The following is a 14,070-nucleotide window of genomic DNA, read 5'->3' as shown; positions in this document are numbered from 1 at the left end:
TTATCGTTGGATTAAACTTAATTAGGAGTTACCTGTTAGGAGCCTTCCAGATCTATATTACAGGATTTCTTTTGTAAGGTGTTTTTAAACAGCTAAACTCCATTAACTTCTCTTGAAATCATGCATTTATGTGATCCTTTACTTGGTGGTTCTAATAACATTTAGACATTCCCAACAGATATGGGTTAACTATAATTAATTTAAAAAAAAAACCTCCTTGGACAAATTCTGGCATTTCCATGATATTTTTGTTTTGTTCATCCCTGCAGAATTTTTAAACGATACTTGCAGGCTGCAACAATTCAGCTAGTTTGGATCTTTCTTTCTCTTAGCTAGTACAGTACCACAGATGTTAGAGACCAAGTGATATGGTGAATATTCTTATATTGATGTATAGGAATTATGTGCATTGAAATGAGAACATAGTTTTGTGTGCTTCCTCTGCCATGTGTTCATGGTCCATTTCAGGGCCTGAGAGTTCATTTTTAAGAAAATGAAAAGTGTCTTTAATATTTTAATGACCAGATGAAAAGAGAAATAAGACACACAACCTGAAAAAAAATATTTGAAAGTAGATGTATTGGGGCAATGATTAGAACTTAAGTTTGTTCCAGATGCAAATATCTAATGATTGAAGAGATCAGTGATGATTGCAAAGAAAAAATGTGGACAATTAATTACTTGAAGGAAGAACTCCAGTGTTCATACTTATTTGACCACCTATGGAAGAAAGATTCATGCAATATTAACCATAGATGTCAATGAAAAGAGACTATTTTTTTTTTTATTAAATGCTTCCAATTTGTTACTGATTTCAGTCATTTTCTCTAAATTTCTCAGTGATGTGGACGGCTAATTATTTCATGTTCAAGGAGACTTCCACTTCTGAAGTTAAGACAGAATTCTTATCTCTGGAATTGTCATGTCAGATCAGTGCTCCAGCTAGCACACAGTAGAACCTCCAGAAGTTATGAACACCTCCGGAATGGAGGTTTAAGTTCAGTCTCTTCTCATATAAAAGTCTTCCCGCTGCTCTAATCTTTCCATTACCCATCTTCCTACTTTTTCTGTCTCCTTAGAATTTACAGCCCAGGGAGCAATCATAATGATGAATATCCAAATACTGTTCTTGTTAAGGGCTGTCAGGGTACTGTAGTACTTCGGGGGAAAAATACGTTTCTGTCGATTCTATGAATTCTACAGATTTCCATCCAGAAAACTTTTTTCATTAGTATTTGTAATCCAGGTATGCTAGCAAGCTAACTTAACTATTTTCTCCAGCCTTTATCTATTGAAATTTCAGCAGTTTTTGTGGCTGTAAAACCAACTACCACCTTCTTTTTAATTTTTAAGCAGTACTTAATCAGTATTTATAATAAGCCTTTATCATGTTTTCTACATTAACTATATATCAACGGTGAGATGATTTTTTTTCCCTCTACAGAAGCAACTATGGGGTGCATTAAAAGCAAAGAGGACAAAGGTCCAGCTATGAAATATAGAACTGATAACCCTCCAGAACTTGTTAGTTCCCACATCAGCCATTATGGATCAGATTCTCAAGCAACACAGTCGCCTGCGATAAAGGGACCATCAGTTAACTTTAACAGTCATTCCATGACTCCATTTGGAGGACCTTCAGGGATGACACCCTTTGGAGGAGCCTCTTCCTCGTTTTCAGCTGTGCCAAGTCCGTATCCTAATAGTTTAACAGGTGAGATTTATGTAAAATAATTTAATTTTTATCTTTTGACAGTCTCGTCTAGTAAATGTTATAGTGCCATACAACACAGGAAAACTTACATGGCCAAAACAGAACACTTTTCTAAGGGCTTCTGCTTTTCAAGGTCTTTACCATTCACGTGGTAATTCAGTGGATATCATTCCAAAGAGTACAGCAAAGAGAACATCAATGGAAATCCAAGGCAGTAACAGGAGCAAGTAAGACTGTATTCGTGAGTCTGAGACATCAAAGATACATGTATGGAATAATGACCTTGAAATTTGGGGGAATGATTCAAAATGTAATAATACAGACAACAAAAAAGATTCAGGAAGTGTTTTTTGACAAAAGATTTCTTACGAGGAATATTAATACAGAACTTTGAGTAATAATTTATTTAACCTACAATATAGAAATGTATTTCCCGCACTCCTCAGGAGCAGTGCAAAGGCTTGGGGGAGCTGGATAATGGAGGAGCTGAGAAAGAGGGAAGTAATTGCTGGGGAAGGAGCCTTGAGAGTGAACCTGAAGAGGGATTGGGTGTGGATGGGAGAAGCATGGAACAATTTTTTTGTGTGAATGGGGATGAGGGGAAAAGGGATTGTTAGGGAGTTGGGGAGCCTTCCCATCAGACCCTGGCTGAGCCTAGCCTCTCCCAACCAGTCAAACACATCTGTCCCTGTTCCCATGTGGCGCTGCGCCATGCGTCCTCCCTGTCCCTGTGTGGCCCTGCACCTCCAGCCCCCATCCCCATGTGGCCCTGCACCCCGACTCCCATTCATCCCCTGCTCCAGTCTGTCCTGCCACGAGCCCTTCTGAACCCCGTTCCGTTTGGGTGGACCCCCCAGTAGCCCTGTGTGTCCCGCTCAGTCTGTGCCCCCATATTCTCTTGCCTCCTCATCTGGCCCCCCAGGCAGGGAGCTTTGAGGAACACAACCTCTCCTCCTCCTCCCTACTGGCTGCTAACTGCTATGGCCAGTGAGTGGTGAGCCAGCGGCTGCTGTTCTGGTGCCACAGCAGCCCCTGGTGGGAAAAAGACATAACTGCAGCGCCTTTCTGACAAAATGTATTTTCTGTGGAGAAAAAAAAATCAGCAGAGCATATGAATTCTGCATGCGCACAATGGCACAGAATTCCCCCAGGAATAATGTCAATCACTTCCTTTACCTTGGTAGCTAACTGTTACAGAGAGCTGACATTGGTGAGGAAATTCAACACCACCTACAATGCATCATATGGTGCCGAAACCTGGGTCACGTACAGTAGACGCTTCAAGATTCTTCAACGATACTATCAATGGTGCCTCCAGAAGAACTTCTGAATCAAGTGGGATGACCAATGCACCAACATTAGTGTTCTTTCCCAAGCCAAAACCTCCAGCATTGAATCTATGATCACCTACCACCAATTCCATTGGGCTGGTCATGTTCTTTGAATGCCGGAAAATCATCTCCCAAAGCAGGTCATGTTCTCATAATTGGACCATCGCCAACAGACGAGGGGTGGGCAAAAAAAGCACTTCAAAGGTGTCCTCAGAGCCAACATGAAGAAGTGCAGTATTGACATAAACTCACGGAAAACCCAAGCCCTAGACCGACCAATACGGAAAAGGACCTTGTGACAAGGACCCCCGTATTTTGAGATCCATCAAAGACAACAGGAAATGGGAAAGGAGGAAAGAATGCACTGCAGCCCGACTCCACAGTCCAGATCTGCCCCATCCATTGGGAAATGTCTGCCCCAATTGTTACAGGATCTGTGGATCCTAGGTCCATCTCATTAGCCACCTGTGAATCCACCAGTGATAACTGGCTATCATTTATGGAAGGCAGTCTTTAAGGATACAATTCTGTCATGGGGTCACAGATTCCGTGACTTTCTGGGACCTCTGGGACTTCTCAGGCAGGACTGGAGCAACTTTCAGTCCCCTGGGCTGCTGAAGCTGTCAGCGGAGTGGCAGCTAGCCTGAGTTGGGTCAGCCCCCGCTAGGGCTGGAGCAGTGATGGGGCTGGAGCAGGTGCAAACCCGGGCAGAACTCTTTGTTTCCCCCTTGTCCCCCAGACTATTTTTAGTAAAAGACAGGGATGGGTTGCAGGCTTCTGTGAATTTTTGTTTATTACCCATGACCTGTACCTGTCTTTTACTAAAAATACCCATGACAGAATCTTAAGGTTAATAATCATCTTCAAACTCTGAGAGATCACTAATGAGTCTAGTCTAGGCTGGGGTGCACATTACCAAAAACTCAAAGTACTTGGCCACTGAAACACATGGCAGTTGACGCTCTGTGTAAACATCCGATAACTCAGGGCCGTATGCTGTGCCCTGAAGGTCTTTCGTCCCATCACTGCAACATCAAAGTATTACACGTCCTGACAGGCAATGTAAACAGAAGTGTGCAATCACTGAGCCTCTCCTTGGAGGTGAGGAAGCTGTAGCTGTGATACATAAAACATCATATCTATTCAGTTCTCCACCTAGCAAGAGAAGAAAACACATAGGCGGAGACTCGCTAAGCAGACAGACATAAATCTGGCAAGAGTGGTCTCTAAAACAAACTAACCAATGTCCTCTTCCAGAATGGGACCACCCAGATATCAACCTCTTCACTTCCAGAGCAAACACAAAATACCTCTTGTATTGTACCAGAGCTGGAAGAGTCTAGAAATCCCTATCAGACACGTTCCTAATGAGATGGTGTTCATAGCTCTTGTGTGCCTTCCTTCAAAATATCTGTTTCTCAGAGTCGTCTTGGAAGATCAGATAGCCCAAGGATGAGATTTGCTTTGTCTGTGTCTACACTACCGCTGTATCGATGCTCTGGAGATAGATGCACCAGGAATCGATTTAGTGGGTCTGGTGAAGACCCACCAAATCAACCACAGATTGCTCTCCAGTTGACCCCAGTACTCCACGCCGAACGAGAAGAGTAAGGTAAGTCAACGAGAGACACTATCCCATCAACCCAACACGGTGTAGACACTGCAGTAAGTTGACCTAAGCTACGTCGACTCCAGCTACATTATTCAAGTACCTGGAGTCGTGTAACTTGGGTCGACTTACTGTGGTAGTGTAGACATAGCCTTGTAGCCCCCCTAAATCCGCACCAACATTGTTACTGTTTCCTAGAGCTGATCCTTATTGCCTCTCCCTCAAGATTATCAGCCTTAAAATGGGCAGCTTGCAACACAGAGGATAATATCCCATCCACTACTGACCACTCCTGATGACAAAATGCAGACAGTTCTAACCCAATCAAGGCAAAAATTACATCCAAGATTGAAAATGTTGCCTAATAAAGATTTGATTCCATCTTAGTCTAAAATTTGCTGTAATTCTGGCCTGTCTTCTGTATAAAGTGCTTAGACCTGTGTGTAGCCTCTCGAAGCACACCTAACATCCCCTCTGCTTACTATCAATGTGTTGAAGCAGACTTACATTTTTCAATCCACTGTTGCTGGATTTTTTATTTTTATTTTTTAAGTCCTGATCAATGCATTCAGCCTCTACCAAGGAACTTTATGAAACCAATATATGCCTTTCCTTCGAACCTCTCAGGGAAATTTCCCTAGAGTGAGTCTTGTAAAGGCTGCTTTTCTAATTGCCATAGCCTCTTCTTGGAAAATAAGTCAACTACAGACCTTAATAACTATGCCACTTTCTATTGTGATCCACAGAGAAAAAGTGATCATGATACCCCACCCAAGTGTTATTCCTAAAGTGGTATTGGATTTCCACCTCAGCTGGTATATGCCCCTCCCTGTCTTTCCCAGACCTATTCCCATCCTAGGCAGGTAATTTGCACAATTCAGATGATAAAAGAATGTTTTTCTATTTAGAGAAGACAGGCTCTTTGTCGCTTATGGGAAAGATGTCTGGGAGAAAGTCAGAAAATCTTCAGTGAAATAGTTTTTCCATCAGAAAAATGCCATATTGACAACATTGAAATTTTTCACAAAATCATATATGAACGTTCCGTTTGGGGGGAAATTTTGATATTTTTTCTCTCTAAATGTCAGTGTTCTATTTTGACATTCTCAGAAGAAAACGTTTCAATTTTTTTTTACTTCAAAATTTATTTTCTATAAAAAAAATTGTTGAATGAATGAATGAATTATGAATGAAATGTTTCAGATTTATTGAAGGAAACATTCTGATTGAACCAAAACTTTTTTCTTGATTTCATGTATGTAAAAATGTTTAAATTTTGGCTTTTTATCCTAATTCAGAATGAATTTTTTTTTCCAAAGTCTCAATTTTTCACAGGATGGGGAAGTCCATTTTGTGACCAGCTCTAGTCCGGGAAAACTTAGATCTAAATAGGGTCTTCCTCAGTAGAATATGAGGTGCACAGAACTATGTGGCATCTTAGCTAGACTGCCAATTCCTGCAGGCATAAGATCCCCCTCAGAAGGCTGTATAGGCTTCAGAGTCCAAGCTCCATCCTGAGCCACAACTTCAAAGTGCTGTCTATCGAGCTATTTTCCCACCGGCCTGAGTCCATCAACTGAGGCTCGGAGTCTTGCTCCCACAGGCTCCAAAATACTATGTAGACATACATGTCATGAGAATTTAACAGTTCAGGAGAAGGAACTGAGGCGGTTGTGGAGGAGCACATTCCTTTATATAGATCTGGGTATCTGATGTATGATTCAATGTTTGGTTGCTCATGCGCCTACCCAGCAGAGATGCCTTCTGAAAGAGGTTTCCATGTATTCACTGCCAGGGCAACGGTCAAAGAACAGCATTGGTAAATAACTTCTTTTGCTGTGCGGTTTGCATTTGCATGCATTATTCTGTTATTTTGGTTAGTATTGTGTAGTTTAACTGAATTAATAACTTCCTAGTTGCGATAAATTGTACAGTTGATCATGAAACGTGTTGGCTGGCTGGTAAGCAATCAACGCATCTGTCATAATGGAACTCTAGAGTATTCACTTTTGTCAGATGTTGAAGCTTAAAATATAATCAGATACAGCTTGTTTCCTTATGTTTGAGCATCAGTTGTATATTTGTGTGAATGTGTTTAAAGTGTGCATTCTTGCCATTTTCATTATTTGGTGCATCACCTTGACTTCAGACTAAGCGAGTGGTTACCAGGCAAAACTGATGAAAATCATGTTGATGTCATTTGTTTTATGCACCATCCTTCAACTTCTGGAAAAATTCAGACAGCGTGCTCTATTTCTTGGGCAAGCCGTGGCCAATTCTCTATTCATAAGAGGCTAAATTCTTTGTAGTCTAGGTTGTTGTAGTTCTTTTTAAATCCTTTCATGACTGTAAATTTAATTTTCAGTTTTGCTTCTTTCTCATAATGTTGACTTGATTTGATTTCATGAATGATCTAACAAGAGGTCTTCCACGAATTTAGCTGAATGCCTCCTAGCAACTTTGATCTCTGCCTTCAGGACATACCAATAGTAGAAATTTGAGATGAAAAAGACGTTTTGGGTCATATAGCCTCTCATCCTACAAAATGTTTGTACTTAGTTTTAAATGTGCGAAACAGTGGCGCTTAGAACTCCCTCGAGACTGTTCCTCAGTAATAGATCTGAGAAAGGTCTTTACTGATAGTCCATCTGAAATTTTCCATTCTCAATTTCATCCAATTGCTTCTGCTTCTATTCCTATTCCTCCTTGGTGTTTTACACCTTTCAAATATTTGTAGACTCTTATCACATCCCTCCTGTGTCATTGTTTAGCCAAGTATCTTTTAGGGCAAGACAGTGTGTTGCCTTACCACTTCTCACACCTCACTCAAAGGACAGACACGTTAACAGTCCCCATGCTTGGAATAACTGGCTAGAAAGGCTTGGAGGAGCAAATTTCAAATGGATTGATGCAGTAAGCTCACTTCTCTTAAGAAAAATCTTATTCAGCATTCCCCCAAGGGTGATGCAGCTGTGTGTCATCCTCAACACCAGTCTCCCTTCCTGCTTTTTATGGCTGGGAGATAACATGTATGTTTTACTACTGTGTGGAATTATGCTATAGTGAGGACCTTTTTTTAAAGCATAATAGAATGAAAATGTTTTGTCCCCTCTGGAATTGGCCTCTTGTCCGGTTAATCCCATGCACAGATCTTGATATTTAGTTCCAGAAAAGTGGAGAATCCATGGTGTAATGTCTGGAGATGCTCTGCCATAAAACTAGTTTAATTTATAAAAATGTAAGTTAAAAACTTAAATATGATGATGGCTTTTGAATCTATTTTATGTTCCTTCTTTAGAATATATTTTTAAAAAGCAACTCTTTTGAGTTTTATCATTCTTGATGTCTTGTGTATAGTAAGCCCTGTATATGGTCTGACTGGAAGTACCACTCTTGATTCTCTAGTGAACTGCTGTAATCTTGTTTGCATTTTCTTTTTATAACTCAACTCACCTTATCTGAGGATTCTCTTTATGTAAATTCCCTCTTAATGAAAAGAACTTAGCCAGTCTATTGATAAGTCAGCTTTTGCATCTTGACAGGATCTAGTATGCAGAGAACATTTTGTTTGTTTTCAAAGCAAAATTGATTAGCTGCTGTCATAGACTGCTTTTTAAAAAAATTAATCTTAGTGGTATTGCTATATGATATGCCTTTTTCTTTTCATAAGGTGGTGTAACTGTTTTTGTGGCCTTATATGATTATGAAGCTAGAACTACAGATGATCTTTCGTTTAAGAAGGGTGAACGGTTCCAGATAATAAACAACACGTAAGTATTTTCTGTCAGAGACTTCTATAATTAGTGTTACTATGGAAATAAATACCTTCAAGATACCTTTAAGATTTTTCAACAAAGAGTAGACAGGTTTTCACTTGATTTACAAAGCTCCATAAATATGGGCTTAAGAGGACTACATTAACATGCTAATTAGAGCTGGGTAAATTTAATTTTTTTTTTCCAATTTGGCCAGCAAACCAAAATTCAGAGAAAAATACTTGGTTTAATTCTGAAAATAATTTGAATTTGTCAGCAAACTGGAAAAGCCCAATTTGTGTCATCCACAAATGGGGGGGGGGGGGAAGGCGTTCTGACCTTTTTAGTTCAGTGTTTGCGGCACTTGCCTGGAAGTGGGAGACCCAAGTTTGAATCTCAACTCTGGAGCAAGGATTCCGATCTCCCCCTCCCAGGTGAGCATCCTAGCCAATGGGCTATAGGATTTTCTGGGGTGGGCTGCTCTCAACCACTTCAGTTGAAGTTGTTCCACTTGTGTAATACTTAAATATTCATTGGGCCAAAGAGGGCGGAAAATCTGTAGCCTGGTGATTAAGGCACTCGCCTGGGAGATATGGATTCAGATCCCTCCTTTGAATCACAGGGTTGCCAATCTTGGTTGAACGTATTCCTGCAGGTTTTATTACATGACATAATATTCAATTAAAGATTAATCTTTAATTCCTGGAGACTCCAAGACAATCCTGGAGGGTTGGCAATCCTAGAACTACATGTGACAATATGCTGAATTCATATAATTCTCTAATCTAAAATTTGTACACAATTTTATTTATTTTCTTTGTCCCTCCCTTATAGCTCAGTGTGTACATAAAGGCAGCCTGCTGTGGTAGCTACATAACAGTACTTAAAGATCTGGATTCAACAGAAAAGGACTAGAGAATTGGGTTCCATTCCCTACGCAGTCACAGATTTGGTTTGTGACCTTGGACAAATCACTTAAACTCTTTGGGTGAAGTCCTGTCCTCACACAAGTCAATGGGGAGCTTTTGCTATTGACTTGAGTAATTGGGATTTTGTTCCTTGTCTAAAAACTGGTAATTAAAGGATGGAGAAAGCACTCTGAGATGCTCTAAATTGCCATAAAGTGTGCTAGCACTGGAACATCTCTTAATTTGCTTATCTATAGTTGACAGTTTTCTACAACATTATAAATGCATTCATCAGGTTTCTTTTTCTTTTAGCGTTTTTTTAATCCTGTTCATCACGAGGTGCCATTTTTTCCAGATTGTCAACAGTGGCAAATATTTGTCTGAAATGTATGAAAGTGATTAGAAGGCACTTCTAAAAAACCTTCCTAAAAATTTAACTTTGCAATATATAACTGGAACGCCAATATCTTTACTTAATAATCATATAACAAAGCAGTCTATTACTCTACACCTTATATGTCAGTAAATGCCTTTCTCTTGTACATATTTCTGTTTTAAAATATGAAATGAAATTAAGATGTACACATGCAGCTTATGATGAAGTGAAAAATTTACTGGCAGGTACTGCATTCTAGTTGGGATGATTGTCCTCTAAATTTAATTTTGCATTGGCTAAAATTTGATCTGAGTTGAATATTTGTGGATGATAATACATCACGTTGTAAGAGTTTATGCAATTTAGAGATAATTGCTATTGCATTTCAGGGAAGGAGACTGGTGGGAAGCAAGATCCATTGCTACAGGAAAGACTGGCTACATCCCGAGCAATTATGTAGCTCCTGCAGACTCCATTCAGGCAGAAGAGTAAGGCATTATTCAGTCTTTTGTCAGTCACTTTTGCCCATAATTTACAACCAAAGAATTATACGTAGGAACTAATTTACTACAGTGCCATATAAGTAGCAGGTTTCAGAGTAGCAAGATAACATTTAATTCGGGAAAGTATGAATATGATACTTCTCACTAATTAATGGATGGGAATACTACTTAAATAGTAACAAGTATAGATATGTGACTTTTTAATGGAATGCATTAATACGTATGAGATTGTTTATATGTGTGTGTTTGTGTTTAAAAACCTGAGTATATCTGAGTGTGAAGATAACTGAATTGGTATACATACCCTTCAATGTGTTATTGCTTACATCTAACAGCCATCTGTTTCTCAATCAAGATATGCACACTTTGGAATGCAGTTGATAAAATGTTGTTTGTTAACTAGGTGGGCAAACCCAACAGGCTCCATCACCCTGATAGTGAGTGAACTCAAAGTTCTAAGCAAACATTTTACACGGATGGCATTCCAAAGCTGTTCAGGGTTTAAAGCCATTGATTCCTCCAAATCTCTGGGACAGATCTGTGTGAGGGGACAGAAAATTGCTCAGCATCCCCAAAGATCAGTGAGAATTGAGGCAACATTACCATTTTTACTGCCAGCACTTCTTACAATTGAGGACAGACACAGCCCATAATCTTTAATGTAGTAGTTAAGGAATCACCTGAAGTTTCTTTAGGGATTCTGAGATGTCTCAGGTAGTGCTTGTTTGCTAGGTAGTGGGTACCTAATTATTGCGTTAAGACTTACAGAGCTCTGCTGCCTTTGCCTCCACAATGCTAGCAGTGGGAGTGTTTCCCAGCTTTCATTGCCCTGTTATGTGGTCAGGACTCTTCCAGTCCTTTTCTTCACACATCTCACTGCACTTCTGGGAAAGAAGCCCAATTCCCAGCTTGCTTCCTGAATCTCAGTCTGAGACTTCAGTATATCACTACTGCTTCTGCTGCCACTACCTGGCCCTTTAATATTGAATAGCAGCTGCATCAGAGAGAGACAAGCATTTGTTCTTAAAAATTAAATCTTTCAGCTGCTTACAAAATGCTGCTCTATATAACCAAAAAAGTAATATTTAAAATTCCTAATTGAATTACTACGACTGCAGTGCTGCACCTGTGATGGCCAAGCAGTAGCATCAATGGAGATGCTAGTGCTGATATATCCAAGTTTTGGGGATTGTTTCTAGAAGTGAGACGTTGCCCAAAGAGTTACTCTTGGGGGAACTCTGCATCACTGGGCATGCACAGAATTCATGGCCCCCGTAGATTTCTTTGCTTCCCCGCAGAAAAATTATTCCCCGCTCTTGCAGCTTCCCTTTGCTTCCCCGCAGAAAAATTATTTCTGATGGGGAAGCAAAAGGAAGCTGCAAGAGTGGTCACACACCCTTCTCCAGCAGTTCAGGAAGATCAGTTTGAGTGCCCAGAACAGCCAGCAGAGATGTAAATAACTGCCAGGGCAATGGGGCTGGGTAGTTAGAGATACACTCTGTCCTTCTTGCTCACTGTTGCAGCATGTTCAGTGTGGAGGGGCAAGGCTTTGGGGTGTTTCTGAGGAGGTAGGTTTGGGGAAGGCTCTGTCCCCTCAGGCAGAGTAGAATGTAGCAGCCTGCCTGCTTAGTGAATTGTTTCCATTGTTCATAGTGAATTCCCCCAGGAGTATAAAACAGGTGTAAAAATGTCCTTCACAATAAGGCTCCTTTACACCACTCTGGCAGTGTAAAGGAGCCTTAACTCTGACCTCCTTGCCCAGTGCTAACACCACTCTGACCTCCTTGCCCAGTCTCTGAGGAAGGTCAGAGGAAGGTGTTAGGTTTGATCCTGGGTTTTGTTATGTTGTGTTAACACATCAGAGGAACCTACAGCTTACAGAGGGAGGCTTCTTTTTCTATATTAATATATACAAATTATGGGACAAATTATTTAATCAATTTGTGAGCACCTGTAGGATAATAGGGTTGTAAGGAAGAGCCAGCCATGGATTTGTCAAGAATAAATCATGCCAAACCAACTTAATTTCCTTCTTAGACGGGTTACTGACCTAGTGGATGGGGGAAGCACTAGATGTGCTATGTCTTGATTTTAATAAGGTTTTTGTCACGGTTCCACATTACATTTCTAATAAGCAAACTAGTGATGTGGTCTAGATGAAATTACTATAAGGTAGGTACAGAGCTGGTTGAAAGACCGTATGAAAAGAGTAATTATCAATGGTTCACTGTCAAACTGGGAGGGTGTATCTAGTGGGGTCCTGCAGGGGTCAGTCCTGGGTCCAGTGCTATTCATATTTTCATTAGTGACTTGTGGAGAACATACTTGTAAAATTTGCGGATCACGCCAAGCCGGGAGGGGTTGCAAGCATTTTGGAGGATAGGATTAGAATTCAAAATGACCTTGACAAATTGGAGTTGGTCGGAAAGCAACAAGATGAGCTTCAATAAAGACAAGTGCAAAGTATTTCACTTAGACGGCAAAATCAAATGCACAACTACAAAAAGGGGAATAAGTGGCTAGGGAGGTAGTAATGCTGATAAGGATATAATGCATTATAGTTGATCACAAATTGAATGAGTCAACAATGTGATACATTTGTGAAAAAAGCTAATATTATTCTGAGGTGTATTAACAGGACTGTCATATGTAAGACACAGGAGTTACCATATATACTCGTTCATTAGCCCGTTCATTTATAAGCCTACCCCCCAAAATGGATAGGTAAAAATAGTAAAAACTGTATGACCCTTTCATAAGTCGACCCTATATTTCAGGGGTTGGCAAACTTTTTGGCTCCCAGCCCATCAGGGTAAGCCGCTGGCAGGTCAGGACGTTTTGTTTACCTGGAGCGTCTAGGCATGGAGCCCCTCAGTTCCTTGTGGCCACGGTTCGCCATTCCCAGCCAATGGGAGCTGTGGGAAGTGCGCGGCCACAAGGAACTGATGTGCTCCATGCCTGCAGACGCTCCAGGTAAACAAAACGACAATGTATTAGATATTCAATTCAATGATTTCATAGAGTTTAAAATCAAATTTTGGTGTAGACCCATTTATAAGCCGACCTCTGCTCTTTGATGCATCACTTTTTTACCAAAAATATTTGGCTTATGAACGAGTATATACGGTAATTATCCATCCCTCTCTACTCCGCACTGGTGAGGCCTCAGCTGAAGTACTGTGTCCAGTTCTGAGTGCCACACTTCAGGAAAAATGTGAATAAACTGGAGAGAATCCAGTGGAGAGCACCAAAAATGATTAAGCTTTAGGAAACCTGACCAGTTGTTCTCCCTGTCCACTGAAAACAGGACAAAAAGTAATGAACTTAATCTGAAGCAAGAGAGTTTTAAGTTAGATATTAGAAAAAACTTTCAAACTATAAGGTCGATAAGATCTGGAATAGGCACCCAAGGGACACTGTGAAACCTTCATCACTGGAGGTTTTTAAGAATAGGTGGGACAAATACCTGTCAGGGATGGTGTAGGTTTACTTGGTCCTGCCTCAGTGCAGGGGGCTGGACTTGATGATTTCTCAAGGTCCCTTTCAGCCCCTGTATTTCTATGATTCAATGAAATGAATAGAAAAATATAACCTGTAAAATATGCTAGCACAGTGCCTGTTAATTTAGAAGTCAGAATTTCTTTCCAGTGAATGGAAGCTCAGTCCAGAGATTTTGCTGTTCAGGATGAAGTCAGATACTTTAATCCCTGCTGTTCCTTATCAGTAGTCCAACAGTTAGTAGTGGTATAGATTTATGAGAACTATGTTTAGATGAATATCAGTGTTTGGGAGTTTGCATTATGAGCAGAAACGCTTTAGTGTTTGGCCTTCTGTTATAAATCACCATGTGAGTAATGATGATGAAGCAGCATTG

The 14,070-nt window shown here is 40.4% G+C and overlaps 1 protein-coding gene across 1 annotated transcript in view; it reads left to right on the top strand.

Moving 5' to 3' along the window:
• Nucleotides 1-14,070, top strand: part of YES1 (YES proto-oncogene 1, Src family tyrosine kinase) — a 69,233-nt gene that overhangs the window by 33,808 nt on the left and 21,355 nt on the right. The window contains exons 2-4 of the mRNA XM_077810395.1: nucleotides 1,445-1,714; nucleotides 8,325-8,424; nucleotides 10,083-10,181. Of these exons, the coding sequence (XP_077666521.1) occupies nucleotides 1,453-1,714; nucleotides 8,325-8,424; nucleotides 10,083-10,181 (461 nt within the window). The 5' untranslated portion in view covers nucleotides 1,445-1,452. The remainder of the gene's footprint in view (nucleotides 1-1,444; nucleotides 1,715-8,324; nucleotides 8,425-10,082; nucleotides 10,182-14,070) is intronic.

The sequence above is a fragment of the Eretmochelys imbricata genome, chromosome 2 (assembly GCF_965152235.1).
Source record: "Eretmochelys imbricata isolate rEreImb1 chromosome 2, rEreImb1.hap1, whole genome shotgun sequence".
NCBI classification, from domain to species: domain Eukaryota; kingdom Metazoa; phylum Chordata; order Testudines; family Cheloniidae; genus Eretmochelys; species Eretmochelys imbricata.
The sequence above is the reverse complement of the archived record's forward strand: the minus strand, read 5'-3'. Positions and strand labels throughout refer to the sequence as shown.